Source organism: Aspergillus eucalypticola (assembly GCF_003184535.1).
Source record: "Aspergillus eucalypticola CBS 122712 chromosome Unknown BO83scaffold_38, whole genome shotgun sequence".
Lineage (NCBI taxonomy): Eukaryota > Fungi > Ascomycota > Eurotiomycetes > Eurotiales > Aspergillaceae > Aspergillus > Aspergillus eucalypticola.
The window spans coordinates 61,290-86,988 of record NW_020290312.1 but is presented as its reverse complement, the minus strand read 5'-3'; the positions used below and the strand labels follow the sequence as shown (position 1 = coordinate 86,988).

The following is a 25,699-nucleotide window of genomic DNA, read 5'->3' as shown; positions in this document are numbered from 1 at the left end:
ATCGGTTTGAAATCTGCAAGTTAGGCAGCTCTTGTTCATTGTCGCGCGAGTCCGCTGAGCCAGGAGCTTTCACAGGCGTTAATTCATGCTGCTTAGGGCTCTGATCAAAAGTCGACGCGCGGAGAGGCCGTTCTGGTGACCGGCTCTCGAGATAGTTTAAAAATTCATTGCGAGCATCTGTATTCTGTAGCGACTGCATACGCCTGTGAAATTGGCCCTTGATGAGGGACTTCTCTGGGGACTTCGGCGGCATGGGGTTGGTCGTATACGGGCTCGGTGCGTTTTCGCGCATCTTTTCTTGGAAATTCGCCGCCACGGCTTGGATGCCTGGGGAGACATTTCCTCTTGTAACAGGGCTAGTAGCACTGGGGTTCATGGGGAGCGGAGGGGGTGCCCGTTCGGGATCCGAACTGTCCCACCTTCGTTTCCACAGTCCACGGTCAGTCTGATGCGATTCATAGTTATAGCCCAAGAGAGGGGCTCAAAGATAGAGTTTGCACATACATGGGCACCGATTGATGTCTAACGACCAGTTCCCGGTCGCGGGACCCATCTCGTGTATGCGTAGGCATCATGTAACTTAATCGTCGTTAAAGCAAAAAAAAAACAGGGTATGTCTGTCGATGTTGGATATAAAGCAAGTCGATCGAGGGATATCAGGAATGTGCGAGAGGAATGTCCGTCAAAATCAAAGCAATTGGGGTCGTAAAGGGCATATCAAATCGTCAAAACAAAAACTAAAAAGACGCAGGAGGGGGGGAATTGAAAGACAATAGGCGACAAAAAAAAGGAACAGGATATAGAATGTAGAAGGAAGATGATGATACAAATGCGCTTGCTATGAGAGATGAGGGGAAACAAGGACGACGAAACACAATGCGACGAGACGGTTGCAAGAGACCAAGGAACACGAGCAGGCTCCAGAGGTTGAACAGTCAATATAAGAGACAATCAAACATCCAAGTGGAGTTCCTGGCTGAAAGGAACGGTAGCTCATGGGGCATCAACGGAAGCCCGATCCAATGTGCGGCGTACACATCGAAGCTACCGTCATAGCAACCGACGGTCCTTTGGTTGTCCGGTAAACAAAGAGCCAAGACCCGATCGAGGCGGTGAGTTTGTCCGACCTCCCCGATATCTCGGGCACTAGTCCGTTTGGAGAAACATTCCCAACTCGGCTAGTAGCCTTCAGTCGGTAAGGTGACCAATGAGATTTTGGCGCACAAAGCCCTGAGCCCTCTTCGCTCAGAAAAATAGAACGTCCAACGCGGAGAACCTCACTTACTCGACCGAAGCACATCGACAACCACCCCATCGACCTCCGCTCACCGGGACTTTCACAATGAAGTGTTAGTGAAATGCTGCATCACCTCGACTCTTGATTTTTCTCGTCTTCGAATCCAAACTGACAGGATGTTACGATAGTCATGAAAGTGGGCCGTGTGGCCATCATCACCCGTGGCCGTTACGCCGGTAAGAAGGTACGACAACCGATTTCTCCATTTTTTGGCGAGGACATACATATATATATACCCCGAGGTGGAATGGATTGGAAGGAATGATTTTTGCCGACTTGGAAGAAGAAATGAGTCTTCGATTTGCATGGGAATGAAACCATCGAGCGGAAACGCGATTTACGGACGAACTACCATGGGGAATATAACGAGCGGAATGTGCAAGGATAGATGTGCTGACGAGGGTTTTTTTCGCGAATGACAGGTCGTCATTGTCCAGCCTAACGACACTGGCTCCAAGGCGCACCCCTTCCCTTACGCCATCGTTGCCGGTATCGAGCGCTACCCCCTCAAGGTCACCCGCCGCATGGGTAAGAAGACCGTCGAGAAGCGCAGCCGCATCAAGCCCTTCATCAAGGTCGTCAACTACAACCACTTGATGCCCACTCGCTACACTCTCGAGCTCGAGGGTCTTAAGGGTGCCGTCTCCACCGAGACCTTCAAGGAGGTTTCCACCCGCGAGGATGCCAAGAAGAACGTCAAGAAGGCCCTTGAGGACCGCTACACCAGCGGCAAGAACCGTTGGTTCTTCACTCCTCTGCGTACGTCTTACTCTTATCACCTTTTTTTTTGGCCTTTTACGTTGGCTGGGTTAGGTTCGCAAATGCTGACGGTTCTGCAGGTTTCTAAACGGGGTAATTTGGGGCGTTTTGTCGTTTGAGCGCGCAGGGTCTTAGATGAGGCAAAGGGAAAATGAAAAAGCATCGAAGACGTCCGGTTCAAAAGCATGGGATCACGTGAAGTATACCATAGCACGAGAGAAGAATGGGAATGTATCGATGTACAGGTCCAGGACTTGACCAATTTTTCTTATCATGAGGGAGGCCACTCAGATCTGGCGTCCGTCTCGAAATGAAATGGAAAATATGAACAAATTCAACTTTTTTTTTTGTGTTTCGGAATTCTCGGCTTCCCAGGGGTTTACTCTTTACAACAAACGCATGGCACAACCTGGCGCAGACAAAGAACGCATCCGTACTACAGCAGCCGATTAGGTCCGGAAGAGATTACCAAGTCCGAAATCACCACGATTCGCTCGATCATTCCAATCAAAAGCATACTTATCACCTTGGGACGAAAGAATGCTATCGAATCATCCGACATCACGGGCCCTTCCAAGTTTCCCCTGTTTGCTTTGTCTTACGAGGAAAGGAAGGGAACATGTCTGTGTGTCGGGTCCGATCTAGATTTGGAAACCTACTTCCGTTCAACCTACCGAGCTTGTACTCCCATCCCCGCACGGCCGATATTCCCCGTACATGAAATCCCAGCTTATCCCACATGTTGGGGTAAAAGCGGAGTTCCATGCAGAAGCATATATCCCCACCTGTAGGAAACGTAGGCCAGGCCTATATTAGGGGATTATGTCATATTTTTGTAGATACGGTGCTCGTCTTTTGGTTCCGTCCAACGTGCGTAGTGGTGGATTAGTGCAAGGAGGCCATGTTCACTAGTGAATGTAGCACGGATGATGTTGCCCCTCCATCTAAATGACGGTAGCCCCGGCTTCTGCGCCTGAGCCAAACAAGCTAGGTACCAGAAAGGTAGGTGTAGCGCCAACTGGTGCTGGCAAGGTACTACATGGGGGTCCCATGTAGCCGTGGAAATGAGGAGGTGCTATTAGAGGTTGCGATCTGTGCACGTCGTTCCTTACCCGAGAGAGGGAGTAGCCGTCTAGGCGTGCGACAATCCCTCAGTTTCGGTTGTCGATAATGACCGGGTATTTACAATCCTGGCAGCATGGCAACAACTAGGATGGTTTAAGCTGCCGATGGGAATCCTTCAGGACATGTGAAAAGCCATTGGTTGTTGTAATCTACGCGGCCGGCGATTGCAGCAAGCAATCCACCAGGAGTAGGCCGTCCAGGTTGTTGGCGCCTTTTATCTCATTCTGCTTCCGATCGCCGGGTAGAGACACTGTGGTGGTGTTGAGGGAGGGGATGACCTTACGTCCGGACTGGGCGTCAATCATAAATCAGACTTTGAGCACAAAGACACTGCATTATGCTCAATATGTCAAAGTTGATCGGGATCGGGGTTTATGAATTGACCTCCGGGAAGGCTAGCGTCGACCGACATGCAGCAGCAAGACAATCAGACAGCATTGGAAAGTCCAGCACGGTACGACCATTGTCGCATGAACAGAAGTACGACGCATATGGTCAGCACTAGAGGAGACTGGCCTGGAGGCGAGCCCGTGGAAGATACTACAATGGGGACATATTCTGTCGAAGCTTGCTCAGATCTGGACAGCACTTGCAGGACTGCCACCACACGGTTGGCGTTGGTAGCGCCCAAGAGGACGAGTGGATCAAGCTAAACCCCTCTCTATCCCAGAATAATCTACGGAGCAGTCTGGATTGTAAGATGTCTTCCACGGAGAAAGGTGATGGTCCAAAGGGTCAAAGGGTCAAAGACGCCTCCAACCCCGGACCTGAGACGAGGTCCAGGCGCAAAGATGATGATGCTTGCACTTCCCGCAGGAGATCAACGAGAGCGGTTACCCATCTGGTACAAAAGGAAAAGCAGGGGGAAAGCAGTAGTCCGTTTTCCGGATGTACTGATCCTCAACGTTTACCCTCCAGCTGGTTGCTTCTTGAGACTAGTACTCCGGATCGTTGGGGTGAAAATTGGGGATCCGGTTTCCTTGTGACAGTCACCGTGAATAGGCGCCCTGATAAGCATGCGGCGCGAACCACGGCAGAGTCTTGTTCTTATCGGAGCCACGAGGAATTCCAGTCAAGGGCCACTGTAAGGTTAGCAATTCGTGCATGTTTCCAAACGAATACTTGAAGGATGGCATATAATCACGGCCGGTAAGATCAAGATGGATAGGGAAATGACATTAGGCATGAGGATTGTGTTCGGGAATGAACTATTATGACAGTTAGTGTAGTAAGTAGCAGGAAGACCAGCCGACGGGCGATTAGAGAACGAGGGCCGCCCGACCCGCAATCACATGCTATCAGCCCATCCCGCGATTCCAAGCCAAAAACCTTCCAAGTCAAATCAACTGTTCGCAACTTCCGGATTCCATCATCATCCACACACTGCACTGCTGCAACTACATTCAGCCTGTTGCCCCGAATTAAGGCCCTAATTTGCTGTTCCGATGCCTGTCATTCATTTGTTTGACTTGGTTCTTGCCACTCCGACAACGCAACCGTTACCGCCGTTATCGAGACCAAAATCATGAATCGTTCGATTCTCATTGCGTTCCAGCCATGACTACTCTATACATGACTAAGAAAGAGGGAACCATGTAGGCACAAGTGCGGGTGGCTTGCTCGACACGGCCTTCCGAGGGGGTCTGAACTCACTCTGTCCAGTTCTGAATCCTTATTTCATATCCTCACTGCTCCGCGATAGCAACTGGTACTATGTTCAGTGCGAATTCGGATGCGAGCTGTCGGGGGAGCGCGGGCGCGAGCGCACGGTAGGAGATGCACGATCCTGGTCAATCCAATCTTGGGTCGCGTTTTCTCCAGGCTCATCCCAGGTTCCAGGCCCTGCAGGTGAAATGATAATGACGATGAAGCCGCCGGATTGAGCACGCAACAAGTAACTCCGTCCTACGACGGTCTAAAACTCCTGGAACCAACGGCTGGCTTGCCCCTCCATTCAAGCTCCAAGCGACTTGTTCACCAACGGGCCCGCTATCACATGCTGCCAACTCGCTCTCGCTCTCTTTTTCAATTTCTTACCCAGAAAAATAAGTAAAATATTTATTTTTTTTGTTATCCCATGATAAATCAAACTAACATAAAGAAAGACGATAATTAAAAAATAAAATTTAGCACAGAAAGAAAATTTGAAACTAATCAAATCACTCAAGCCTCATAAATTCTAGCTATCGGATCGACTGATGGCGTGTTCGCTCTTCTCTCCTCTGAACCTACCTTAAATTTAACTACGGTTCACCTCTTTCCGGTCCATCCCAACTGCTCCCGTATTCCGTCTTTCCTTCTGCAAATGTAAGTGATGTTCTTTCCCCCCTCACCCCTCCATTCCCTTTATTATCCTCACCATCCCCATCCTCCTCACTTTCCGCTTCTTGTCACCGCTTCTTCACGTCTGACCCTCCATAGCTCGTCTTGTCCACCAGAACCTATATAGCTTTGAGCATTCTATTGTCGGGTAAGGGTCTATCTTATCGTCCCGCTACTCTATACTTCCTTTCCTATTCTAATGCGATTTGCATGTGATAGAAACTTATGCCTCACGCAGAAAACGGCATTATGGGCGAGAACTCTGTCAACGGGGAGGCTATCCACTCCCAATTCCTCGATGTAAGTTACCCATGCACGATTGTCGATCGCTTCTAACATGCGCTAATCTCTATTTCCTATGGTAGCACCTGACATCCTATCCTGTTGTCTCCGACTCTATCACCGTCATCAAGACCAACAAGTACGCCGCGAGGTCTCTGGAATATGCCGACCAAGGCTACTCTCGCTTAGCCAAGCCGTTCCTTCCTTACTTCTCCAAGCCGTATGGCTTCGTTGCTCCGTATGTCGCGCGCGTAGATACTCTCGGAGACAAAGGCCTGAGCAAGGTTGATGAAACGTTCCCATTTATCAGAGATGATACAACCACGCTCAAGGGATCGATCAAAGATGGTGTCTCATTCCCAGTGCGATTCGTTTATGACCTAAAGGGTCATGTTTTTGACACTTACAGTTCTGAGTACAAGAAGTGTGGTGGGGACGGAATGGTTGCGAGCGGTAAGGCCGTCATCACCACCGGCTTGGTGCTCTCGCAGGAGTCGCTAGCCTATATCAGCTCCTTGCTTCAGGCCAAGAAAGCCCAAGTTAAGGATGCAGTCAACGAAAAGACTGACAACTAAACTCTCGCAATGTTAATCTTTATTCCTGTTTCAGCTGGTCTGTTGTCTTGCGATGAGGTAATTCTTTTGCGTGTTTGTTGTTTAGATCGTTTTGCTCTGGGAGGCCTGTCTCCTTTATTCGGTTTGTCTTGGACATAGGCGGTTGCGTTCAATTCTCCATGTGCTCATGCGGCTTGCATTGGATACATACACAGGCTTGGTAATGGTAGCTAGGGATTAATTGACTTTCATGAAATGTCCGTGCCAGCGGTCTGTGGTAGATCGGTAACAAAAATAAAGCAAAAAGTAATATGACAAAAATTTATCTCCCCGACTGGGAGTCGAACCCAGGTCTCCCGCGCTTGTTCCCAATAGGGATTGACAAGCGGAAATCATGACCGTTAGACCATCGAGGATTTGATATGTTATTCAGGTAATATTTTGGTTACATAAAGCTAGACTCAGTGGTGGGGGTTGTGGCTGCTTTCGGACCGGTTAGGGCTATTCAGGTGGGGTGGTTGCTACCATCTATCTACTGAAGGAGGGAGTAGATATGGGAGTATGTATGTATGTATGTAGTTTGGTTCTAGGTTGTAGTTACTTTGGACTTCGGTTGTAGTTGGAGGTATATAGTATAGGGGTTGGTTTGGTAGAGGGAGGGTTATGGGGAGTGAAATGTATTGGACTGGGTATCTATCCTGACGGAGCGTCGTCGGCGGTATGATGTAGATAAGTTTGATTGATATGGAAGTGGGGAGTTGTTGTGGGATTGCTATATTTTTTGGGGCATTTCTGCATGTGAATAGGCCTCAGTCCTCTTTATTTTGCTTGTTAGACGTACAAGCAATGGATTGTTGTAATTGACTTATGTATTATGTCTGTATACTTGAGCTGTCGCCGATTCTTTGCTACTTTGATGAATTAGTAGACCCCTGCTAGTATAGCATAAGTTAGAGACCTCCCACAACGAAGATCCTCGATGGTCTAACGGTCATGATTTCCGCTTGTCAATCCCTCTTGGGAACAAGCGCGGGAGACCTGGGTTCGACTCCCAGTCGGGGAGGGTTTCTTTTTTTGCGTTTGGGTTTTTGGAGATGGGGTTGGTGGTGGTTGGTTGGGTAAAGGAATAGAGAGTGGTGTGTTGTTATACATTTTGGGTGGGTGGGTTTCTGACGTTTTTGCATTTCAAGTTATTGAAGTATTGACTACTTACGATCATAAATTTTTGGTTATGGTTGTTGCTGATGTCTCACGAGTGGGATAGGATATCTTTACATTAGATCATGTTGGTAATCGCTACTTGGGGATCGCTTTAGGACTGAGTGAGTGTTAGGGAAATGATAAAGGATCTGTGGTCTTTTGTTCGCTGGACCTATACCGTCTGTTGAGGATATACTTTTCTACTAAGTAGTTCTAGTGTGGTTATCACTTGTAGCATCGATCTTGTCTTGGTAAAAATGCACTATTGTCGATGACTTCTCCGGAGATCAGCTGCAATCCAAGCATACCGGTCCTCAACTTTCTTAAGTGTGTCGAGTGATTGCGTGTCGCCAAAATATTTGTGCACTTCGGGAATCTCAGGATCCTTCTTACTCAAACCCGTGAAGGCATGTCGCATATCATCTGTCCGGAAGACCGGTTTGTTCTCGGGCTGTCTCGCTGCCGTTCCCATGCAGTATTGCAGTAATGCGGCTAGTCCAGCTGCAACAGCTGTCGCTAATGAGCTACCGGACAGCGACTGTAGTGGAAACTGAGGAGATTGCATCTGATCCCTTAACGGTAGGTTTTCTCCTGGAAGATAGTAGTCCAGTTTCTGTGCACCAGTCCTGGACCATTTCGCACCATCGATGGTGGCTGCACCAATCCTGAGTGGATCGCTGAACGCAGCAGGGAGATCATTGTTATCCAGAGAAACGCTAGTGTTCCCGTAGTCGCTTGCAGCACAGAACATGGTGATTCCTTTATCGTATGCGGCGCGGATACAGCTCTGGAAATCGTTATACAGGTCCCCGGACATCTTGCTCTGATTTATGCTCCAGCTCATAGAGATGATATGCACACCGGCATTAGTAGCCCATTTGATCGCCTTGACTGCTGTTTCTGGTTTAATCTGTCGCACTCCTTTTTCCCCATGTCCCTCGCCGAGGCGAATAATGTATAAGCGCGCTTTGGGACAGATACGACAAATCAACTTGGCCATTTCCGTTCCATGACCACCAGGTGCCGACCAGTAGTCGATGGGGCGATCGGGACGACCGGGCCGGTGATGAAAGGAAGTTCCACCATCAATGTTCTCCTGCAGATTTCTTTGGAGCGGGTCGATTCCGTCATCAATAATAGCCACCTTCACAGTGGGTGCATACTTCTCCAGGTGCCGGTGGTAGTTCTTGACGATAAGCGCAAACTGGTCCATCGTATCCAGCCAGGGATGCTTGCTGATAAAGCGAATAACGTTAGTTTGTCGTTTGAGCAAGCCAGAAGGGAATGAGGGGAGCGCTACCTGCTGATGGCTGTCGCCTGACTGTGGAGGTGGATCTGCGGCGAGTTGCAATTCATCATTCTCTCTTCCACAACCTCGATTTCCGGCCGGATTTCACGTAGCCTCTGCTTGAACTGATCTAGATAAAGGGTAATCCTTTCCTCTGAGATAACTCCCTGGATAGTAATTTTCGACCCTCTTTAGTGAAACTCACAAATTCTTGGTGGAATCGGATACCTACTCGTTGGATGCTGAGGTGAAGTTTTTCCAACTATACCCAGTCATCAGCACACGCTTCAGAATTGAGAACTTGTCAGCTCTTACCCTTTTTAGCTTTTCGAGGCCGCCAGGGGCTGACCAACCGCGCAAAACTTCGTTGTTACTGCTGGAGTATAGATACAGCTCACGTACGCCCGGTGCGGCGTTGAAGATGGCATCGCTCGGCATATCGAATCGGTTCCAGTTGAGAATTTCAACTCCAAAGCCCCGGAGAGCCATCTCAATGGCTTCTTCACAATGGGGAGTATTGCAGTTATCAACTACACTGACATCAATGATTTCACTGACCCCTTTGCTCCGCAACCATTGGAAGACTTTTACAAAGTCGACCCTTCCAGGCAGAGAGGACGTGCGCCGCGACTCCTCTTGGTCACTCTGGGAATCTTCCAGGAGGTCATCTCCACCACTGACGGTCAGGCACGGTAGGTCGACGTGGTGGAGGATGCTCTCGAATTGGAGATGGCGGGCCAATTTAGTTAGGCGCTGGTATTCATAGCTATTCTCTGTGTCATTGGAGAGATCGAAATAGATTGTTTTTCCTACACCAGGTCCCGTGCCATGAGGCTGAGTACCTGTCGTTCGAACATCGTATAAGATTTCTTTCAGCTCATCTACCGAAAGCCCTCTCATATAAAGGCGTTTTATATCCTCCGTTAGCTTTCTCAACACTGTATAGTTCTTCGCGGACCCAAGCAGCTCATATGGTAGCCTAATGTCCTCGGTGCGCTTATAAAATTCCCTCGGGCAACGCGTGGTCAGGTCCTGGACCCAATAAATAAGGCACTCGATATTCGGAGACGGTTGAGAGGGCGGCGGCGAAGCAAAGGAGTCTCCAATAGCTTTGACCGCGACGTGTAAGGGCGTTCGGCCAATGTCATCGGTGTGGGAGCCTTGGGATGTTCAGTTAAGGCAAAGTTGATAAATCTAATCATTTGGGGAAGATTGTTTGTGGTCAAGCCAGTGTTGTGTCGTGCAAGGGTGTTAATAGCCACATGCAACGGGGTTTGGCCCTTTTTGTCCCTGCAGGCAAAGAGATCCACCAGAATTTTGTGACGCTGCTGAGCATCTGAAACTTCAATCAAAGCCTTATGGGCTATTTCAACGATAGGCAGCATTGATTGAAGTATTATATGCAGAAGATTACCATTTCCGCATTCCTGGCCCAGTGCTGGAATCTTCTGGCTGGTTTTCAGAATGGCCTTGATAAACTTTTGGTTGCGTTTGTCCTGGTTGCCCGCGATATGCGGCGCTGTAAACCCGTCTTGATTCCTTTGATGGACTAGTTCTGGATAATCGCCAACCAAGTGTTTCACCAGTAATTGACCCTTCTGTTGTCGTGCAAAGTGGTGAAGCAAGGTCTCCCCTTTTTCGCCTACAGCCCCAAGCACATCCCTATAATCTGTGAGGAACCTGTCCTCCAAGGTACTGCTCAACAGACTTTGCGTCAAATTTGATCTGCTTGTACTTATTGCAGATATCGCGATGACTTCTTATAATATCCTTCAACTTCCTATCCTCGTTACTGAGATGTTGGAATGTTCCCTCTCCCTCTTTCGTCGTCGTCCTCCTCGCCCTCACTTCCGTCGTCTCCCTCTCCCAGGCCCAGGGCTGGCTGTCTTTTCAAGACCCGGGAATAGGTCTTCTTGTTGTAGAGCAAGTTCTTGATTATTACCTTGAGATTCCCAGCCCAAAAAAGTATTGTAGCTAACACCTCTCTTTCCTTCAAAGGCGCTAGTGATCGCCCACCACTACCAACAGTTCCAATCGATTAGCCATGAAACGTCTCTCATAGTAAGGATTCCTCTGAGCACACAATTTGTGCGCGGATTTGCTGCACAAAAAGCTAACAGAAGTCCGTTCAGGGCTTTCTGGAGGCCGAAGAACTGGAAGAAATCGGAAAATCGTGGGAAGATATCAGTCTACGCACAGCTGTTCGATTGCACCAGCGGTATGGATGGGGCATTGCGACGACATTAGGTCACCTAGCTACAACAATGAAAGAAACCCATGGTGCCTTCACTTTGCTTTCCGGGCGATATAGGACACTCACATCTAAGCAAACAACAGCTCTCCGGACAGTGAAAGCGAACGATGAGGTATTAAGTGAGGGGCAAGTTCTCTTAAGCCAAATCAGACGTTTAGCGATGCCCTTTCTAGAAGGTATGGAATAGTTGTCTACTTCGTGGAACTGATTAAAGTAGCTGTAGGGCTGATATCCAGACCAATAGGTTCCCAACAATCGTTGCACGCCGTGTACGGCCGAAAGGCCCGCAACCTAATCCTCTCCAAATTTGACCCCCTCGCATGTTCGCAGACTGATGCCATATACAGCTTGCTCCCAAGCACATGATCTCCCATATTCTGATACAACCTACCAGTCATGGAGAAATAATGGTAACGCTGGAGTATTCTATGTATATGGGGGTGGGAAGATGGAAACTGCGCAGGTCTCAGAATTATTGGCAGAGGAGACGATGGTGACAGCCCACTTATCTTTCGAAGATGTCCCATGTTTTGAGAGAACAGTATGAGCCGTCATGAAAGTGCTCATTTATAGGTTCCTGGTCACTGTTGCCTCCGCCTTCGATATCATTCGACCCGTTCTACGCTCTTTCGGTCAGAGACCGAACTACACTGTCGAAGAGTTATGGGTCATTCTTGGATCATTATTGTCATGTCCTGATGTTCAATCCATCTATTATGTAATTGATGGAATTGATTTGTGCAATGACAGCATAACAGATCAGTTAGATGCACTTGTTAGATAGCCTATGCCTAAAGTATGTGCTGCAATGTGCTTGCCACAAGTCGAACACTCAGCAATGCAACATCTGGGGAAGCGCCTGCGTCAAATTTGAATTCGTTGTTATTACAGCACGGAAATTTAAAGAATTTCGTCCGGCGTACTATGCTGCAGTTAATGACGCAAACACGCGGCCTCGCGGAGCTTGAGCAGGTAATCGTCAATGGGCTTCAGGGATCTGCATCCCCTTCAGATATCAACATTGGATTGCAAGCCTTACTACACCTCGCCAGACCACTAAGTGTCTGCTCAATAGAGGGGAGCCTCCCACTTTTGCAGATACCGCTGCCAAAGCTATATGCACGGATTCTGGGCCCGCTGAATGCTCTAATGCCATGGGTGCGCAGGGCTTTGTCTTGGATGGTGTTTAGTTTCCGGCCGCTTAGTATATATGAGCTAGCCATTGCTGTTATAAGAGCAGGAGTTGCTTCGCCAACGACCTCTTGATCTTGAGGGCGACTTGACCCGTGCCTTGGGACCGCTGATTGAAATTCGCAACAGCCAACCTATGTTTGCGAGCGAATCCGTCAGAGAATATATCCGAAAGGAGCTCACAGCAAAGTTGGGCTTCGGTACCGACGCTCAAGCTTGCGATCTGTTATCGCACGTTGATTTAACTCGTCATTGTCTCACATTTCTGAAACACTCTTGGGTGACTCAAGCCAGCCCAGCCCATAAATATTATAGTTTCTTGGGACAGAGCGGAATGGAGTTCAGCGAATACGCGACACGATACTGGCCATAACATTACCGCGCAGAAGAAGATAGAGATGTTCTTACTTATGAAATCATATATTTCTTCTTACAGGGCAACTGTGGAAAACGTTGGGCAGAGTGGTGGCGGAATGTGCATTATGTCGACAGCATAGACTCCTTCAAACCCACCCCTCTTGCTCTTGCTGCGGAACGTGGCCTATGCGAGGTCGTTTCTAAACTGATATGTCCCACCGAGAACAAGTCTGTTTCTTCACGGGAAATGACTGAGGCCTTAGAGGTAGCATTACAATTCGGTCACCTGGACGTGGCCCGCCAGTTGCTGCTCGACACGACCCCTTTGAATGAATCACTTACTCTTGTTACTAGGACAGGGGACACAGAGCTTGTTACTAACATACTCCACAAGATCGATGTTCTGGAATCTGTCTGTCTTGAGCCACTTAAAGTGGCAGTCATACGTGGACATCTTGCAACAATTGATATCTTGCTGCAGCTGCTTCCAGATTTGCCATCGGCTCTCCAAGATAACACATATCTGTACCTCGACGCCATTAGATCAGGGCAGTTCCAAGCTTTGAAACACCTCCTCAATGTTGGAGGCGCACGATCACCAGAGGATGTTGAGTCAAGTTTGCTTCGCTTGGCTGCCCAAAGAGGCGACATCGGTGTCATTCGCTTGCTTCTGGCCGAGGGCTTCAGGGCAGATGGGAAAGATGAGAACGGCTGGACAACCCTACATCATTCCGCTGACAAGAGGCGCGCTAACGTTGTTACTGAACTTTTACCGTCGCACGACGCTGAGGCCAAGGATTATAGTGGGGTGTCACCGTTGCATCTTGGCTGCAAGAATGGAAGCGTTTCGACATTTGTCGCACTTATGACGGCGAAAAGCCTTAGCTTCAAATCCCCCAACTCTGACGGGGACCAGGCAATCCATTTAGCTGCAGCAGGAGGCCACCTCCAGATTGTTGTACGTCTTGTGGAGATGGGTGCTGATCCAAACATTCCGAATCGCAGAGGGTTCACGCCGTTACACTTGGCCGCCGCTCAAGCGGGCCACCTGGAGGTCATTTGGGAACTTATTCGCCGAGCAGAAGATCGACTGCCGGTCAGTCAAACAGCGGATGAAACTCCACGCATAGGATCCCGCGGGGATGTCAGCGAGCAGATCGGAGAGCCAGCGGCGGCCGGAGACAGTCTGAAGGCTCGCAAGAATGACAGCAGTACCGGTGGTGATAATGAGGAAGAAGGGGAAGAAGGGGAGGAAGAGGAAAGTAGTGATGGAGATGCCGAGGAGGAAGCAGGGAATCAAGACTATGCGCACGAACCAACCCCTTTGCATTCGGCAGCTTTAAGAGGCTATGATGACGTTGTAAGGGAGCTCCTCGAGGCGCACGCTGATCCTAATTATGGGAACCAACATGAAAAACCGCCCCTGCACCTGGCAGTTCAAGATGGTCAAACGGCTGTTGTAAAGACGCTGCTTGATGGAGGCGCCGACCCGAGTCTGTGTGGTATGGATGGACGTCTGCCAATTCATCTTGCTTCTGAAGCTGGGGACATTTTCATTTTCCGAGCCCTTCAGCAAGTCGTGTCTTACGTGGAAGCGGTCGATGACCGAGGCAGGACTCCGTTGCATATTTGTGCCGGGCATGCATATGAGGGACTGATCCAACTACTGCTCGATCAAGGAGCCGATCCCAACGCTATCAATGCTGACGGACAAAGCCCCTTGTACTGCGCGATTCAAAGTGGCAACCCACAGGTATTCAGGAAATTGTTGGATGCCGGTGCCGAAATTAATGATGCAAGTAAAAGCCAGTGTGCACTGCTTTATGAAGCAGTACGTGCTGGGCAAGACGAGAATATTATCCGGCTACTGATGGAGGCCGGTTGCAACCCACTGGCGAAAGGTCCGAATTGGAGAAAGCGGTTACAACTGGCTCTTGCAGCAAACGATCCGGCCATGGTGTTCCAGCTCTTAGAACGTGTCGGACCAAATTTTCGTCAGTGGCGGAATATTCAGAGTGTCTTTGATGGCTTGCAGAAACGGGTTGTATTGAGGGAGTCAAGAAGGTTCTGAAGGAAGCAGGCGATGGCACACTGGAGTGTGAACCCTATGAGGTGAGCGCTTTGCACATGGCAGCAAGAAGAGGGAATGAGGAGTTGGTAGAATATCTTTTGGATCGGGGCGCAAACCTAGACGCACGAGATATTTGTGGAGAGACGCCTTTGATTTCTGCATGTCTTATGTCTCAACGTGTCGTGCCTTTTGGGGGTTCGGTACACTTGTGTTTAGCTGTTTAGACATATTTCGATGGGCATATTGTTTGATATCATGTCTTGGGTTATTATTCGACGGTATATAGGGTCAGGATGGTCTGTCGGATGGGACAATTTACTATGAGATCTTAGATTAAGGTTGTACCTCGATCTAACCATATACCCTGTTTATTATGGCATGAGGGTGGAGAAGATGGATGGTCTCCGTATGCTTGTTGGGTAAATTGATCCCTTTAACGTTATATTCAGTATTGTAAAAATGATGCATAGTATAGGGTAGAATGTATAATAAGAGCTTTATGACATGCCTGCTACGATTCACTTGTTCTGTTGTTTTTTTTTTTTTTTTTTTTTTTTTTTTTTCGGTGTACTAGTATATGTGTCGAGCTGGAGGCATACGGAAGCTGGCTTAGGTATGCGACATCTAACAGTAAGTTTCCATTTGGGATAAAGAATCATTGGTGTATTGGTTTATCGTGGGTTGGTATGTGGCTGGGAGATAGGGCATTTCATGGTTGGCTTGTAGATGTATTCTTTATTACTTGTTAGTTTGGTAGCTAGTCTTGGTTCAACCCTACTGCTAGGATACAGTTTGATCACTCAACTGAAGATCCCAATTGATGTCAAAGGTATTTAATAACAATCACATAACCCACCAGGTCCTCCGACTCACGATTACGCACATGTTTTATAGAGAACGAACTATCCAACCATCCATATCTATACCAAACATCTGTACTACACTGTCTTATACTCCACTAAACCGGAAAGGGCTGTTTAACCGCAACACCATCATAACCCCTCCAGCGATTTGTTATACTGTTTGATGTTTATGCTTTGTTTTTCACGCTAGTTCATCCTAGTCATAAAAAGATCTGATACATACGACCACAGGGTGTGGAAAACAGGGCTTCCCGTCCGCTCAGCCGTACTTAAGCCACACGCCGGGAGGTTAGTAGTTGGGTGGGTGACCACCAGCGAATCCCTTCTGTTGTATGTAATCTACATTTTTATCTTTTTATTGTTTTTGTCTATTGCGTTATCCAGATCCTTCTCTCTAACCCTCATTGGACTTAACATGTTGTATTATTCCTGAGCTAATGGTTGGCGTGTTGGCATATAAAGATCATCCCGCGTGCCTACACCCGCATGTTGAATGCTATCTCGAAGCAAAGCCATGATGGATCATCACTTACAGGATGCCGACAGCAGCGCTAAGAACGAAGTGATTTCTTTCGATAGGTCCCAAGAAGCGCTTATAGCATTATTTCTGACATGATTAGCTAGTCTCATGCCTGGCAAGCTCCTCAACGGGTGGATCAAGGTCGTCAAGAGAAGCCTTTCGGGCGCCTGCATGTTTGAGTTTTGAATGCGCCGTGGCTTGCCCGTGTCAGTACAGGGTTTCCCCTTAGACTTTATATCCGCCATGAGATCATTGTTAATTTGGCAGATCGATCGAAACTAACAGTCTTGTCCTTTGGAGCTCAACACACGTTTATTCGGGGCGAAGCGAGGTTGCTCTTAAGAAGGTCTTTTCCCATCTATCTCGGATGCAGCATTTTCGACACCCACGATGTTCTTGTCCAATAACTCCAGGACTAAGTGAAATTAAGATGATCAACTGACTAGTATGTCCAGCACGTGCCCCGGGGCAAGGTACCGGATTGTGAGGTCGTGTATCCTCGCCCCGGACTTCACTATGTCCCTCATTGACACTCTCCATCCACACCACTGTGAAAACCCCTGGAGAAGACACAGCCAGCAACTCAACGGGTCGGTGGCTTAACTCATCAATGGGAACTTGTCAGGCCAGATTCGCTATATCATGGATCAAAAGCCGAGGTACCCATCGACGGGCTCCTTCGTGTTTGTCAACTGCGAAATGCGCGACCAGTCTTTGTGGGTTTGCAACTCTCATCTTTGCTCTTAAAAGAGTATAATCGGTCGAGTTCATCATTAGCTATGACTCGTTGCTCTCCGGGAGAGATCGGCGAGGGAAAGATAAGCTATTAACCAAGCAAATCAGATTGTTGTACTGACAACTCGAGATACGAAGCAAGGTACTTCCTCCTTGACACGGTTCACTGCAGACATCCTTCTATCAGCGCCTTCCTTTATCCTCTGCATGTGGACAGCCCAGATTAGGTTAATATAATAAACAGAATACCTATGCGGCTGTGCCATTGAGGTCCTGTCATCCGTGCAACACCCGAGCATGATGCCTAATATACGGTCGTCTCCGGCCAACACCACATATTGATGTGAGATAGAGCACTCAAATTTTCACCGACAGCAGGTTTTAGCTGCAGCTCACTGACTCATAGTGTGATGCCGCGTTCGGAAACCGAGCCGAAGTTGGACGAGGAGCTCGCTGAAAGGCCCGATAGGATCATCCCGCCGATGATCCTTCAGCCCAGGCCCGTAACCCAATCTGGCCCCCGCCGTATGCCTGACCGAGTATATCTCCAGCGCCCCGCTCTCTTTTGGCCCCTGCTACTCAGTTCTAGCAGAAACATAATTTCAATCATGGCGCTCGAGCAAAAGTCAGCCGCCTCCATCGCCGAGCAGCCCTGGCGCTCAACAGACTTGCAAGGCCCGTCTGACCTTAGCGCCGCGCATTCCACTGCCAACTACGGCAGACCCCGATCATTCGAGATCGTTGAACCACCAGCCCAGATCTCCACCAGCACTTTTCACGTCCGTGACACTACTCCCCATGATATATTTCCAGATGGTGGAACCCGGTCATGGGTTGTTGTTCTGGGGTCCTTTTTCCTACTGATGAGCAGTTACGGCATGATGAACTCTACTGGTGTCCTGCAGAGTTATTTTGCCAGCCACCAGCTCTCGGACTACACCAGTAGTGTCATCGGTTGGATCCCGGGTCTATTTGTCTTCTGTGGCCTAGGCTTGGGCGCCCAGGTTGGTCCGATGTTCGACAGGTACGGACCTACGGGCATTCTCATCGCTGGGACGGCTTGCTACGTCGCGGGCCTGCTACTGATGGCTGAATGCCAACTCTACTGGCAATTTATCCTGACCTTCGGTGTTCTCACTGGCATGGGCGCTGCTCTGTTGAGCACGGCTGCCATTTCTGCCGTTCCCCATTGGTTCGATCGCCGAGTTGGCTTGGCCATGGGCACGGCGATGGCCGGGGCGGGTGTTGGGGGAGTGGTGTTCCCCTGGGTTCTCCGGGCAGGGTTTAAGGACCTTGGATATAAGTGGACCATGCGGCTGCTTGCATTGATTGTGGGGACCTTGTGTGCAATGGGAATCGCTTTTGTTCGTTCTCGTCTACCAAGGAGCCAGAGCAAGCCGAGCATCAACGTGCGTGCCTTTCGGGACGGGAGGTTTACCTGGTTGACCATGGGAACATTCAGTAAGTCAAATACACTGCTAGGTGGTTGGTACATTGCCAGCCTGCTAATTATCTGTAGTCATGGAGCTGGAAGTCTTTGGCTGCCTGGGTCTTTACCCGACATATGTTGTAATGCAGGGATTTGGCACGACCACCAGCATCATCCTCCTGTCTATCTTGAACGTGTAGGGGCCGACATGATCTCATTACTCTGAAAAGCCGGTCAAATCTGATTGCAGTGCTCTAGGTTCTCTACCATTGGTCGCCTCGTCGCTGGTGGTGTCGCAGACAAGTATGGGCGAATCAACACGCAGATAGGACTGCTCGGCCTCGGTGCCGTGGCGGTCTTTGTCATCTGGCTACCCTTCGGAAGCAAATTGGCGGGACTCTATATCTTCAGTTGTGTATATGGATTTGCTTCCGGTTCCTTTATTAGTCTGGCGCCAGCTTGCATCGGTCAAATTTCCAAAGCCAGTGAAGTGGGTGGGAGATTCGGGGTTTGCTATCTGACCGTCAGCTTTGCGTATGCCGCCCGAACTCTTGTAGAGGAGTGTGCTAATAAATCTGAGCAGTACTTTGATCAGTATCCCCATTGGTGGTGAGATGATCGAAACCGTCGGAAAGCAGGCCATGGTGGCCTTTCTCGGTGCCGTTCTGGTCATCGCGATGGGCATGTTCTCCATGGCGCGATGGTCGTGCCTTCATTACCGATGGCGGTGGCAGGCTAAAATCTAAACTGTGTTTGGTAAGAATCCAGTGCGACCAACTGAGTAAGATGCATCGGGTGATAAAAGTTTCAAATTTGGTTTCAACTTTCGGTGTCCTTTTCTATCTAATATCACCCCTTGGATGGCTTTTGGGGTGTTTGAGGCAGTCCTGGCACCACATCAGCCAGTGGCACATGACTATTGGTTTCATCTCTTTCTAATTCCTGTGAAGCTTATTTAATCGGGCACATTCACCTCTGGCATGTCATCGTTGGGGGGAGTCCTTTGCTGTTGATGCCGCCAGAAACATCGAGTTAGGGCTGCGCGGGAACATCGTGGCCGTGATTGGTGCATTAACCCAATTGAATTAATATCCCGCCGGAGCCAACCCGAGCAATACAAGCATAGGATATTTCTTGTCATGGGCATATGGTAGAGCATCTACCGTCTATGTACGCTTCTGTAACTTACCGACAGGTATAGACTTCCTGTTACGGCGTTTACGTTGAGGATGGTTGTAGACGCACGTACGTTGGTGGCCGTGTGTAGATCAGGGCAAGATCTCGATCTTTGTTATGCTTGTTCGGTCTATGCTTATCTGGTGATAAGTGGCTGTATTCATTCTATCTGGTGGTGCCGTGAATATATATTGGCTGGACCGGATATGCTGGTACTAGTATTAGTCCTAGTAGCAAGCAACCGACAACCACACGGCGCACAGCTTGACAATCAAACTAGCACATACACTTAGCCTCATTAGAGTATCCTCATTATCATTTACACCGTGTCAACCCAAAAAACACCCTAAAACCAATAGAGTCAACGAAACTTCCCTCAAAGGCAACATAAACCCCCAAGTACTATCTCCACACATAGTGTCAAAAATAGCAAAACCAACATATCAAATCCTCGATGGTCTAACGGTCATGATTTCCGCTTGTCAATCCCTTTCGGGAACAAGCGCGGGAGACCTGGGTTCGACTCCCAGTCGGGGAGATATCTTTTTTCCCCCCTTCCACTATTCTTTTTTTTTTTTTTTTTTGCTATTGATTACTATCCCCTGCCACTTATTGGGCACAAAGCATCTCCTTTCATATTCGTATTTGGCATTTCTGCCACTAGCTCACCCACGGTACAACTGCACATGCAATACTAGTTGATCGAACTAGCGTCTAATAGAACAAAGAGAACCGTATACCGAAACCCTCCAAATTAGGTCCTGTTACTATGTGGCTAAAGTTATTTTTACACACCAAATAACAAGTCTACCCCGTAAACACCGTCCACACAGTAACTAAGTAGCCAACCATCTCAATGAAAGCTCAAAGCACACATCAACTGCTGCGCAAACCATCCTATAGTATCAAATCCTTATCGCACCCGCCAAGCACACCCTACCCAAATAGGATAAATCACGCCCGCCGCGCCCCACCCACCCGAATCTGGTCGCGCCGCAGCGCGTTCCACCGAACAAAGGGAAACCGTCGGCAACAATCAATACGCCGTTACTCGCCTGTCCTTACAGACAAACAAACAACACAAACCAGACAAGGCAAGGCGAGACGCTCATTGCGATGTAGACTGTCAATTCCACATCTACAGACAACTACACATCCCACCCCCCCACCCAAAAGAGAAAGAAAAGAAGAACCGAAGAAATGGCACCTGCCCGTAAACGCCGCGCGGTATGTCACTCACTCACTCACCCATACACCGCACCAAGCTCAAACCTAACATGTAACTGCATGCAAAGGTCCCCGACTCACCCAGCGAAGAAGACGATATCCCCACGCCCGCGACGCAACGACGCCGGGTAGCAGCGGCGCATAGCGAAGATGAAGATAACGACGACGACGACGATGCCGGTTCCGATGATGCGTACGATACGCGGGCGCCCAGTAGCACGGACGTGATGGTGAAGAAGATGGTGCGGTTAGCGCTAGCGAGCGAGTTCTCGCGACTGCCGATCCGACGATCGGATATTAGTGTTAAGGTGCTTGGGGAGCAGGGGACGAGGCAGTTCAAGACGGTGTTTGAGGAGGCGCAGAGGGTGTTGCAGGAGAAGTTTGGGATGGAGATGATGGAGTTGCCGGTTAAGGAGAAGGTTACGGTGCAGCAGAGGAGGGGTGAGTTTTTCTATTTATTATTCTTTCTGATGGGGGAGGGAGGGGGTTGCATGAAAGAGTTGTATTGGCTAAGAGCTAACTGGTGGATTTGATGTGAACAGCTGCGCAAAAGGTTGAAAAGCCTTCATCTACGAACAAGTCCTGGATAGTGACGACTACGTTACCGACGAAGTATCGGAAGCCTGAGATTTTGTTGCCTAGTAGGGCGCCGATGGAGAGTACATATACGGGGCTGTATAGTTTTATTATCGCGGTGATTATGCTTAATGGGGGCACGATTCATGAGCAGAAGCTCGAGAGGTATCTGAAGCGGACTAATACGGATGCGTGGACGCCTATTGATCGGACGGATCGGTTCTTGCAGCGGTTGTGCAAGGAGGGATATTTGGTGCGCAATCGCGATGTGGATGGTGGGGAGGAGGTCATTGAGTATATTCTTGGGCCTAGGGGGAAGATTGAGGTGGGGACGAAGGGGGTTGCGAGGTTGGTTCGGGAGGTTTATGGACAGTCTGAGGGCAGCGAGAGGGATGATGAGTTTGAGATCCGGCTGGCGCGGAGTCTTGGGCTTAAGCAGCCGGAACCGCGTGCCCAGGAAGAGCAGGCTGAGGAGGGTGGTGATGATGGAGAGGAGGACGGGAGGCAAAGGCAGAGGCGGGAGCAGCCTAGCCGCCGGGTCAATAGGCGGTTGCCTGAATCCGAGGCTGAGGAGGAGAGTGAGGATGAGGAGAGCGATGGTTGACCACCATGTCTTCTTTTTTTGTTTATGTGATGACTTGTCGTTTGTTGTATTGTTTGCTAGCTATATTCTGTCTGAATGATACCCGTTGATTATGGTTCTGACTTGCATAGATTGCTCACCTGGTATGGAAGAAGATCATAGTTGGTACCAGCCCAAAACACCACTGATAGTTTAATAAGAATTCATATTAGACCCGCGGACTGGCCGCATGCATCCGAACAGCCATCTATGCTTCGAATACAGGAGCAAAGTAATCATCAGTGGTATATCTATGATCAAAAAAGTCGCTATACACAGTTGTTGCCGTCTATTCGCTGTCACTGGCGCTGTCGTGAACCGATCCATTGTCCGCATCCTCCCTTAGCCCCTCCGCCATGATGTACTCTGCTTGCTGTAGCGTGGTCTTAATCTCCTGATTATTGTAGACAAGCTCAGCTGGTTTCTGACCGTGCTTGTTCCTGACACGCGGATCACAACCGGCTTCGCACATCATCTTGATCATTGCCTCGCCTAGTTCGGCGTCTTTCTCGTTCGCATAGCGCACGGCGGTATGCAGCGGGGTATCTTTGTCCAGACGGGTGAGGGGGTCGCATTCGAAGTACTGAATATCGAAGAGGGCATCCATGACGTCGTCTGCAATGCAATGTTATTAGATTAGCATGTATATAAGGCAGTGCTGACGCCAAGAGGATAGGGCTGTGGTCTCAATGGAGGGTGTTCACTTACAGCTACCGTACGTAGCACATATGTGAAGGGCATGGTTCCCCATCGAATCCGTCACACCGTTGAAGAATTCGGCCACTTCTTCATTCGACTTTCCTTCCATACGCTCCAGGACACTCTCTATCAAATGAGGCTGATCTCGACGGCAGGCCTCTACGACTAGTTCACGGGGTGAAGCGCCCTATGCAACCAATGATTGTTAGCAACGGAACCGGAGTGGGGGTACTGCAGCACTCACTTCGTCAGCCATGGTTGGTTGTTCTTGAGAAATGACAAGTGTAGGGTACGACAAGTAGCTGTATCTTGAATAGTCAAGGGTGGTTGCGCGGAGGGGTCAAACAAATGCCGCAAGTATGGGGCCGGGTTAGCCGCGAAGGTGGTAAAGGAGGCGGTGTCGGAAATGAGGACTGGGGATCAGCAATGCCTCAAAGCAACTGAAACAATCGACGTAGTGTTTCAGGGTAGTGAGTCAGTAGCCCTGAGCGTTGAGAAAAAACACAGAAAGCTTTGATCGATGTAGATTCCTTGCAGCTGCGTTTGGAAGTACTATCAGTGGGATACTGTCTCCTATTGTTGTTCCCCGCGGCCGAGCATACAGTACAGTAGTGGAATGGATGCATGACTCCCGCCGCGGACAAGCCATTCGGAAGGGAGGTTACTCCGGCCGGCCAGGCAGCCCCGCGTCCAATCGGCGGCGGTGAATCTCTCCGCCAACGAAATCGCCGGTCGATAAGAGCCTCAGCAGCTAGCCGGCGATTATCGTCCAGATCGCTGCGACCCTTACTTGCGCCGGACAGTGGCAGCTGCACCAGTCCCGTAACCGCCTTTATGAAGGCTATGCTATGCGAAAATTGTGCTACAAACTGACTGACTGATTGATCCCTTGATTGATTGACGGACTTTCACCCAGGAAGAAGCAAGCAACATTCACAATGCCGTTGACTTGTTAGTTTTCTCCTCTTGCAGCCTCTACATCTACAGTACTCGTTAACTAACCCTCACCTTTCTACTCCCCAGTCTGCCCTAACTGCAGCAATGCGCTCACGATCTCTCGTGCGGAACCGACCACAAGACATCCCCTAGGCGTCAATCGATTCGAATGCCGCACCTGCCCATACCAATATGCTCTGGACCAGAGCTGGTTTGAGAAGACACCCATGAAGCAGAAGGAAGTGGAAGATGTCTTTGGAGGCAAGGAAGAATTCGCAAATGCAGATAGCGTGGCCAGTAAGTCACAAGCCTGGAGGGGCACTCTTCCCTACGGTTGTTGGAATAAACTTAGGGGCTTGGGGCTAATGTTGTGCTTTCTCTTCCCTTTTTCCCTACCCGCAGCTCAATGCCCCGCAGAAGACTGTAATGGCGACCGCGCATACTTTTTCCAGCTGCAGATTCGGAGTGCAGACGAACCGATGACCACATTCCTAAAGGTGGGTGCGCACCAGCGGCTTATGCGGTTCTCATGCATCTGGCCTGACATGCCTTGCTGATTGCGGTTGACAGTGTACCACGTGTGGTGCCCGATGGAGAGAGAACTGAGGCTACTCCAGCATTAGAGTTTGGACTATGGAGATATCCCTGGAGAACAATATGTGTTGTTCGAATAATAGAGGGGCGGGGGATAACGTAGAGGAAGAACGGGAATTGTAGGAAAGGGAGAAAAGAAAAAAAAGGGAAGGCTGGTGCTACGGTGTATGATTAGGATGATGATCTGGGCCCCTGCGATTGTGGTTGTTCCCATTTGCGATGATTTACATCGAGATTACTAGAGATACCCCTCAATGGATGATGACACCAATCCATAGCAACTACTATACAAGAGTGGTTAAACTACACGCCTACTCCCTATTGGAGTGAGCTAAGAAAAGTATGTCAGATTAAGCGCAAAAGAAGAAATTTTCTTCCCGCCTCGTTGATCCAATCTATTATTTTTTTTTTTAGTATTTAATTTTTTTGAAACTATTTTTTCCCGAACCTATTTCCCCCTCCTACAGAATTTGCCGCCGCCAACAAAATCTACGTACTAACTATTCATGGTAACCTGGCAACGGCGGGCAAATAATGGCCCGATTGGGATTGGCCAGATCCAGGTAAGCTACCAAGTTAGTAGGAGTATAAGTGGTACTTCTTTGTAGAAAGGATCCTTTGTGTGTGTTGTTTCTGGTACGGTACCAAATCTTGAGTCATTTTTTTCTCACTTCTTTTTCTCTTATCCTCAAAACAGCCACTGTCGGGGTCCCAAAGAGGAAGGGGGTTGGTTAAGGATGGGAAAAGAAAAAAGAAGAACAAAAAAAGAAAAGAGAAAGGCTAGATACCTAACCGCACTGTCAGGTCAAGACACTAAGTGAGGGGCAGTGATGATGGCAAAAAATTGATGTGGGCAAGAAAAAAAAAAGATTTTCTCTCACATGTTTTGCCGCACCAGCCATCCCACTATCAGAAAGCGATGATGTTTGAGATTGTCGGGTGTCCACATCATTTTTTCGCTAGTAAGAATTTGAGATATTATTGAGCATCATCCCATGATAGCGAGTACAAGTCCCGAGTAAATACCAACATTGCTATACTCCCACTGCTGTTGCTGCTATCTAGTTTGCTACGTTGGTCGTTGACCTCACAGGGATTTCCACCAAAAAAGTGGACCGGGCGGGCGCCACTCGGCCGTGCCACAGCAGCCTGAGAGCGGACAAATAACAACAGCCGCTTGCCGCGGGGTTCGGTTGCAAACATGACCAAACAGGCCAGGCCATCATCAACCCACCGCTGCGTTGATGCCCAGGATTTCAGTCCAATAATCCACAATTTACCAACGGATAGAGCTAGATGAGTTAGTCCAGATAGATAGACAAGAGGACCGGAGGGAGGGGACCGAGAGAGAGAAAAATTTTCGATGAAAGAGTGGTCAAGGTGGGGTCGTAGTTCGGCGCTCCGAAGGCGAGGAACCAAGGAAAGGCGAGAAAAGGACAGGCTGATCGCGCAGTGTTGCTGGGCTGCAAGCGTGTCCAGTTGAGTCTGGAAAAGGCTCCGCCGTGAAGATTCTGCGTTGGTCCCGCACCTGCGTGGTGGGGGCATTACCCCTCCATGTCCAATGAATTCAACTCAAAGCCAAGGGTTGAAGCCCGCCCGCTTAGTCGCCTTCTCGCTTGACC

At 49.1% G+C, this 25,699-nt stretch overlaps 9 protein-coding genes and 3 non-coding genes across 12 annotated transcripts; 8 read left to right on the top strand and 4 right to left on the bottom strand.

The window, feature by feature from the left end:
- Positions 1-13: 13 nt before the first annotated feature.
- Positions 14-1,199, top strand: BO83DRAFT_412083 (uncharacterized protein; the record flags this gene model as incomplete). Its single annotated transcript, XM_025534370.1, has 4 exons — positions 14-256; positions 887-934; positions 984-1,049; positions 1,094-1,199. The coding sequence occupies exons 1-4, from the start codon at positions 222-224 to the stop codon at positions 1,197-1,199; spliced, it is 255 nt and encodes an 84-aa protein (XP_025382933.1). The 5' UTR covers positions 14-221.
- Positions 1,200-1,268: 69 nt separating this feature from the next.
- On the top strand, positions 1,269-2,394 carry BO83DRAFT_382802 (60S ribosomal protein eL27). Its single transcript, XM_025532312.1, has 4 exons — positions 1,269-1,349; positions 1,426-1,481; positions 1,720-2,056; positions 2,137-2,394. Exons 1-4 carry the CDS (start codon positions 1,343-1,345, stop codon positions 2,142-2,144), a joined length of 408 nt encoding a protein of 135 aa, XP_025382932.1. The 5' UTR covers positions 1,269-1,342; the 3' UTR covers positions 2,145-2,394.
- Positions 2,395-5,740: 3,346 nt separating this feature from the next.
- On the top strand, positions 5,741-6,569 carry BO83DRAFT_382799 (putative pathogenesis associated protein Cap20). The gene is made up of 2 exons (XM_025532311.1): positions 5,741-5,803; positions 5,869-6,569. The coding sequence occupies exons 1-2, from the start codon at positions 5,753-5,755 to the stop codon at positions 6,358-6,360; spliced, it is 543 nt and encodes a 180-aa protein (XP_025382931.1). The 5' UTR covers positions 5,741-5,752; the 3' UTR covers positions 6,361-6,569.
- A 96-nt stretch (positions 6,570-6,665) lies between these two features.
- BO83DRAFT_t250 lies at positions 6,666-6,755 on the bottom strand. The gene has a single exon. It is a non-coding gene; the product is annotated as a tRNA-Asp (tRNA).
- Positions 6,756-7,312: 557 nt separating this feature from the next.
- BO83DRAFT_t254 lies at positions 7,313-7,402 on the top strand. The gene has a single exon. It is a non-coding gene; the product is annotated as a tRNA-Asp (tRNA).
- Positions 7,403-7,718: 316 nt separating this feature from the next.
- Positions 7,719-8,768, bottom strand: BO83DRAFT_382798 (subtilisin-like protein). The gene has a single exon (XM_025532310.1). It carries the CDS (start codon positions 8,750-8,752, stop codon positions 7,802-7,804), a length of 951 nt encoding a protein of 316 aa, XP_025382930.1. The 5' UTR covers positions 8,753-8,768; the 3' UTR covers positions 7,719-7,801.
- An 8,460-nt stretch (positions 8,769-17,228) lies between these two features.
- BO83DRAFT_403299 (MCT family MFS transporter) lies at positions 17,229-18,993 on the top strand (the record flags this gene model as incomplete). The annotated part of the gene is made up of 5 exons (XM_025533607.1): positions 17,229-17,321; positions 17,370-18,279; positions 18,338-18,443; positions 18,506-18,781; positions 18,831-18,993. The coding sequence occupies 5 exons, from the start codon at positions 17,229-17,231 to the stop codon at positions 18,991-18,993; spliced, it is 1,548 nt and encodes a 515-aa protein (XP_025382929.1).
- An 878-nt stretch (positions 18,994-19,871) lies between these two features.
- BO83DRAFT_t255 lies at positions 19,872-19,961 on the top strand. The gene has a single exon. It is a non-coding gene; the product is annotated as a tRNA-Asp (tRNA).
- A 643-nt stretch (positions 19,962-20,604) lies between these two features.
- BO83DRAFT_441535 (MAGE domain-containing protein) lies at positions 20,605-21,912 on the top strand. Its single transcript, XM_025536348.1, has 3 exons — positions 20,605-20,650; positions 20,719-21,091; positions 21,193-21,912. Exons 1-3 carry the CDS (start codon positions 20,624-20,626, stop codon positions 21,828-21,830), a joined length of 1,038 nt encoding a protein of 345 aa, XP_025382928.1. The 5' UTR covers positions 20,605-20,623; the 3' UTR covers positions 21,831-21,912.
- BO83DRAFT_382795 (ankyrin repeat-containing protein ANK1) lies at positions 21,867-23,140 on the bottom strand. The gene is made up of 3 exons (XM_025532309.1): positions 22,792-23,140; positions 22,557-22,734; positions 21,867-22,463 (listed from the first exon to the last, which is right to left on the bottom strand). Exons 1-3 carry the CDS (start codon positions 22,801-22,803, stop codon positions 22,138-22,140), a joined length of 516 nt encoding a protein of 171 aa, XP_025382927.1. The 5' UTR covers positions 22,804-23,140; the 3' UTR covers positions 21,867-22,137.
- Positions 23,141-23,331: 191 nt separating this feature from the next.
- Positions 23,332-24,342, top strand: BO83DRAFT_382794 (DNA-directed RNA polymerase III core subunit RPC11). Its single transcript, XM_025532308.1, has 4 exons — positions 23,332-23,498; positions 23,571-23,780; positions 23,886-23,980; positions 24,054-24,342. The coding sequence occupies exons 1-4, from the start codon at positions 23,486-23,488 to the stop codon at positions 24,087-24,089; spliced, it is 354 nt and encodes a 117-aa protein (XP_025382926.1). The 5' UTR covers positions 23,332-23,485; the 3' UTR covers positions 24,090-24,342.
- BO83DRAFT_162308 (uncharacterized protein) lies at positions 24,078-24,359 on the bottom strand. The gene has a single exon (XM_025526327.1). The coding sequence runs from the start codon at positions 24,289-24,291 to the stop codon at positions 24,115-24,117; it is 177 nt and encodes a 58-aa protein (XP_025382925.1). The 5' UTR covers positions 24,292-24,359; the 3' UTR covers positions 24,078-24,114.
- Between the last annotated feature and the right edge of the window lie 1,340 nt (positions 24,360-25,699).

Excerpts from the sequence above, each read along its gene's own strand:
- BO83DRAFT_382802 (XM_025532312.1), top strand. Across the intron at positions 1,482-1,719 it reads GCCGTTACGCCGGTAAGAAG|GTCGTCATTGTCCAGCCTAA; the intron begins GTACGACAACCG and ends CGCGAATGACAG.
- BO83DRAFT_382799 (XM_025532311.1), top strand. The coding sequence starts at position 5,753 with ATGGGCGAGAACTCTGTCAACGGGGAGGCTATCCACTCCCAATTCCTC. Across the intron at positions 5,804-5,868 it reads TCCACTCCCAATTCCTCGAT|CACCTGACATCCTATCCTGT; the intron begins GTAAGTTACCCA and ends TTCCTATGGTAG.
- BO83DRAFT_382798 (XM_025532310.1), bottom strand. The coding sequence starts at position 8,752 with ATGGACCAGTTTGCGCTTATCGTCAAGAACTACCACCGGCACCTGGAG.
- BO83DRAFT_441535 (XM_025536348.1), top strand. The coding sequence starts at position 20,624 with ATGGCACCTGCCCGTAAACGCCGCGCG. Across the intron at positions 20,651-20,718 it reads CTGCCCGTAAACGCCGCGCG|GTCCCCGACTCACCCAGCGA; the intron begins GTATGTCACTCA and ends CTGCATGCAAAG. Across the intron at positions 21,092-21,192 it reads TACGGTGCAGCAGAGGAGGG|CTGCGCAAAAGGTTGAAAAG; the intron begins GTGAGTTTTTCT and ends TGATGTGAACAG.
- BO83DRAFT_382795 (XM_025532309.1), bottom strand. Across the intron at positions 22,464-22,556 it reads ATGTGCTACGTACGGTAGCT|ACGACGTCATGGATGCCCTC; the intron begins GTAAGTGAACAC and ends ATTGCATTGCAG.
- BO83DRAFT_382794 (XM_025532308.1), top strand. Across the intron at positions 23,781-23,885 it reads AAATGCAGATAGCGTGGCCA|CTCAATGCCCCGCAGAAGAC; the intron begins GTAAGTCACAAG and ends CCCTACCCGCAG. Across the intron at positions 23,981-24,053 it reads CGATGACCACATTCCTAAAG|TGTACCACGTGTGGTGCCCG; the intron begins GTGGGTGCGCAC and ends TGCGGTTGACAG.
- BO83DRAFT_162308 (XM_025526327.1), bottom strand. The coding sequence starts at position 24,291 with ATGGGAACAACCACAATCGCAGGGGCCCAGATCATCATCCTAATCATA.